This window comes from Diaphorina citri, unplaced genomic scaffold (genome assembly GCF_000475195.1).
Source record: "Diaphorina citri unplaced genomic scaffold, Diaci psyllid genome assembly version 1.1 scaffold2216, whole genome shotgun sequence".
Taxonomy (NCBI): Eukaryota; Metazoa; Arthropoda; class Insecta; order Hemiptera; family Psyllidae; genus Diaphorina; species Diaphorina citri.
Window position 1 is genome coordinate 31,709 of NW_007379641.1, and position 4,861 is coordinate 36,569.

Genomic DNA, 4,861 nt, shown 5'->3' on the forward strand with positions numbered 1-4,861 from the left:
TGTGTCTCGTTGGTGATTCCATTAGAACCAATAATGAGAACTGCATTCTTAGTTCAGGTGTTAATATACGGTGTGTTCTCGTTGGTATTCATTGCACAATATGAGACTTATTCTGATTTTCAGTGTTAGTACGCACTGTGTTCTCGTGGTGATTCATTGAAACAAATTGAGCTTCCTTCTTGATTTTAGTGTTATACAGCTGTGGTTTTCGTGGGTGATTTATTGAACAAATATGACGACTTCATTCTGATTTTTCAGTGTTATCAGCTTGTTCTCGTGGTTGATTGATTGTGACAAATTATGAGACTTCATTCTGATTTTCAGTGTTATACAGCTGTTGTTCTCGTGGTGATTCATTGAACGAAATATGAGACTTTCGATTATGATTTTCAGTGTTATAGAGCTGTTGTTCTCGTGGTGATTCATTGCAACAATATGAGACTTATTTGCTGATTTTCTAGTTGTTATTACGGTTCTCGTGGTTGATTCATTGACAAATTATGAGACTTCATGTCGGCCAGGTTATACAGCTGTGTTCTCGTGGTGATTCATTGAACAATATACTGAAGACTTCATTCTGTTTTCAGCCATTTTTTTTTTTCTTCTTTTTTTTACTTTCTATCACTAATCGTATAGCGGGCTAGACTAGTAATAGAAAGTATTCGCATCGGTACAAATTGTTTTCGCCATCAGTGCCCTAAATCACCAAAGTATGGAAAAGTATCTTACAAGTGTAATAGCCAATCGAAAGCAGAATCTTGAATTTGGACGAATCATATCGAAATATGGAATTGTAAATACTTTTCCATACTTTGGTGATTTAGGGCACTCAAGCAAGGCATGCTAAAATACAGACCCCTAAAATCCAGGAAAGACGAGAAATAAAGTTAGTGAAACCAAACGGTCAAAATCAAGGCCTGTATGACTAAATTCAGTAGGTTCAGAGCTCAGAAATTCGGACCAGAAATGTTTAAAGAACCAGAGAGCACCTGTCTATAGCAGCTCCAGAGTTGTTAAGTAAAAGTGGTCCTGTGCGAGTAAGCTGTAAGATCGGAATATTTGTCTGTCTTCAATATCTAAACTTGAATGATTTCTAAGTGTAATGTGACTACTAAATAGCTAAATACCCAACAACTTGAATTCAAGTTGCTTTGGGACTTGAATTAAACGTGCTTGATTTCCAATAGGTCTGTGAACCTGTCTCTAAGATAGATAATGTCTAAGATAGATACTGAAATTCAACAAAAATATAACCACTAAATATTCAAGTAACAAATTGAATGATCACTCAATACCCAAAGAATTTCATAAGGTAGGAGCGACAGAGACAGAAGATACATGTACACAGTGAGTTGAACAAGGACAGAAGAAATCGAGACAGGCAGGTTAGAGCATTAAACGAAGACAGAAGATGAGAATGAGACGACAAATTTAACGAAGATAAAGCGAGAGAGATAGAAGATACGAAGACGCATCAGTGGAACAAAGACAGAAGATACGAAGAAGCATAAGTTGAACGGAGACAGAAGCTACGAAGACAGCATAGGGGAGAGAGAGATAGAAGATAAGAAGACACAGGTTAAACGAAGACAGAAGATACGAAGACATATGAGTTAAACAAAGACAGAAGCTAGTAGAAAAGAGATAGAAGATAAGAAGACACAGGTTAAACGAAGACAGAAGATACGAAGACATATGAGTTAAACAAAGACAGAAGCTAGTAGAAAACTAATTTAAGTACTCATATAGTAAAGCTAACAAAGAATTGTTTGTTTGATTTTTTTTTGTTCGTTTGTTTGTTTTGTTGTTGGTTTTTCCTCAACCGTCATTTATGAAAAATTAAAATAACTACCATCTAGATGTCTAGAATGAAAAAGTTAATGAACTTGAATTTTCCTGGTGTTTGATGCAACAGAAATTCCTGGAGGAGAAAATAAAACAATGAAAGGTAGACATTGTTGAGAGCTACCCCTTACCCTTACATTTCTCTCTGGAGTTCTACTTACGTTTCTAATGTCCCTGTAGATGTGTTTCATATCTTCGTCCAGCAACTGGTAAGGGTCCACTGTTTGGAGTTCTCAGGTTAAACGAAGACAGAAGAGGAAAGTTGATGACCGTCCTTGTCATATGAAAGAGAAAGGACTGAGTAACGTATGTATTATCTATATAAATATCAGAAGTATATAGATGTATATCAGTAGTATCTATATATAGGCGCCGTTTACACTAAGCGTTATATACCGTTACTTAGGTCGGGTATACACTTTGAGTTTGTCACGTGACATGTGACCAATAGGAAAATGGCATCACGTGTCTAGATTGATTTTCCCAGAGTATATGTATAGCTACAAGCTATATATAGTTACATATACTTGTATTATTACCTAAATCTGTACTATCAATCTCTACATATACAATAGCAATATTAACCTAGCAGTATAAACGTTATTGTTGTTGTTTTCAAACGTCGGGAACTTCTGTGTCAACAAATTTCCCTTTTATTTGTGAACCGTTACCAAATAAGCAAGTGAATAGTTGATCCCATGTGATTTTTCACGGGGAATCGAATGGTGAAACTTTTAGAACTGTCCGACTTAATGTAATAGAAAGTCGTGTGATGTTCACACCAGATTTTTTTCCTTTGTACATAACATATTTAAACTTTTGGGGACAACGTAAGTAACATATTTACTTTCTTTTTTTAAAGAACTTTGTTTTTTATTAACGTAAAGCTTACCTTTCAGGTTAACTTACTTTCTATTCAGATGGTAGTTGATAGCTCGGCCCATCAGCACGGATACCATGGGCCTCACCGCTTTCCCCTGGCCGTCGAAATAATACGTGGATATCGTCCTCAGCTCTTCTTGATTTGTGTTTGAAATTAATTCCTGAAAACACAAAATAATATATTTTATTACTTTCTATAACAATACGTTTTATAAATCGGTCCAAATTTTCTATGTCGGGAAATGGGTATCGCTGAACGTAGGTACGTATTTTTGATTAATAGCAGGGAGAAAATAACAAAAATCACAGAGACACAGAAATAAAAATAGCCAGCCTAGTTAGATTTCAATGCTTAGAAGGTAGCGAATCTACCTTGTTTTATAAGCGCTAGGTCGCGGGTTCGATTCCTGCACAGCGCGAACTTTATCCTAAACAGAACGGCTGACTTTCTTTTGTCCTGTCCTCTCTTCGATTTCGGGACGATAAGATCTGCGTTGATATAGTTCAATCTATCGAACAGAAAAAAATCTAAGCCGCTGGAGCATTTTTTTTTTTTTTTTTTTTTTTTAAAAAATTTGGGGTCTATAACAATACGTTTTATAAATCGGTCCAAATTTTCAAAGTCGGGAAACGGGTATCGAAGTATCCGTTTTAGGGTCCCCTGAACGTAGGTACGTATTTTTGATTAATAGCAGGGAGAAAATAATAAAGAACACAGAGACACTGAAATAAAAATAGCCTCGTTAGATTTCAATGCTTAGAAGGTAGCGAATCTACCTTGTTTTATAAGCGCTAGGTCGCGGGTTCGATTCCTGCACGGTGCGAACTTTATCCTAAACAGAACGGCTGACTTTCTTTTGTCCTGTCCTCTCTTCGATTTCGGGACGATAAGATCTCCGTTGAAGGGATTTAGTACTTAAAGAGATTAGTACTTAAAGGGATTTATTCCAAAAGAACATTTTATTGTTAATGTGACATAAAATAAACTTCAATATTATTATTATTAATCTATCGAAAAGAAAAAAATCTAAGCCGCTCGAGCAAATTAATTGCACGATTTTTTACTTTCTATTACCCTTACGTATTTTTTTTTTAGAATTGGAGGAAAAAACACTAAAGGGGAGATTTTTCTAAGCAAATTTTAAGATTTTTATCCAGTGGCTAAATTCCAGTGGAAAACCCATAAAGTCGGTATAGGGAAAATCAAGAGCCAGCCACACCCATACCAGGGTGGAGTTGGGGTTTTACATCTGACGATCTGACTCTTTCTGTTCCCACTAAGCAGCTCAAATTTCCGTATTCCTGCCTGGATCTCTTTGTTTTCAGTGAAACATTACATACGTGTAACATGATTTATGATGTTAGATTAAGTAAAACTATAGCATGCTCTTACATAATACATTTTGTGCCAATGTCAATACAGTTTTTGCGTAAAGCTAACAAAGAAGTGTTTGTTTGATTTTTTTGTTCGTTTGTTTGTTTTGTTGTTGGTTTTTCCTCAACCGTCACTTATGAAAAATTAAAATAACTACCATCTAGATGTCTAGAATGAAAAAGTTAATGAACTTGAATTTTCCTGGTGTTTGATGCAACAGGAATTCTTGGAGGAGAAAATAAAACAATGAAAGGTAGACACTAGACATTGTTGAGAGCTACCCCTTGCATGCCTCTCTGGAGTTCTACTTACGTTTCTAATGTCCCTGTAGATGTGTTTCGTCTAGCAACTGGTAAGGGTCCACTGTTTGGAGTTCTACTTACGTAGTAGACTGTGATCATGTTTTCCTTTTTGTAGTTTCGCTCATTTTATAATTATATAATTTACATTTTCTTTGGCATCCCCCCCCCCCTAGATTTTGCCTCGGCACCGCCTTGCAATACAAACTCCAAGGCACATTCAATGCCTGTCAAAGAACGGAAAGGTTTGGTTGGAAAATTTCCGCCCTGACAGAGATTCGAACCCCTCCGGGTTGAGAGTCAGTCTCGATCACTTGGCCCCAGAAGTGGGCAAGATTCGTAGAAGCTTAACCCATCCTTTAGAGCTATTTACCCCTACAACTTATACTCGGAATGGGCTAACTAGTTGTAAAATAACCCTAGTAAGGTTTTGAGAGAAAAATCCACAATTTCTTCCTTT

At 36.3% G+C, this 4,861-nt stretch overlaps 1 protein-coding gene across 1 annotated transcript in view; it reads right to left on the reverse strand.

Annotated features, from left to right (window-relative positions):
- Positions 1 to 4,458, reverse strand: part of LOC103518500 (decaprenyl-diphosphate synthase subunit 1-like) — a 13,891-nt gene extending 9,433 nt beyond the window's left edge. Inside the window, exons 1-2 of the mRNA XM_026830279.1 lie at positions 4,415 to 4,458; positions 2,755 to 2,888 (exon numbers count right to left, since the gene is read on the reverse strand). Coding sequence (XP_026686080.1) covers positions 2,755 to 2,804 — 50 coding nt within the window. The 5' untranslated portion in view covers positions 2,805 to 2,888; positions 4,415 to 4,458. The remainder of the gene's footprint in view (positions 1 to 2,754; positions 2,889 to 4,414) is intronic.
- Positions 4,459 to 4,861: the final 403 nt, after the last annotated feature.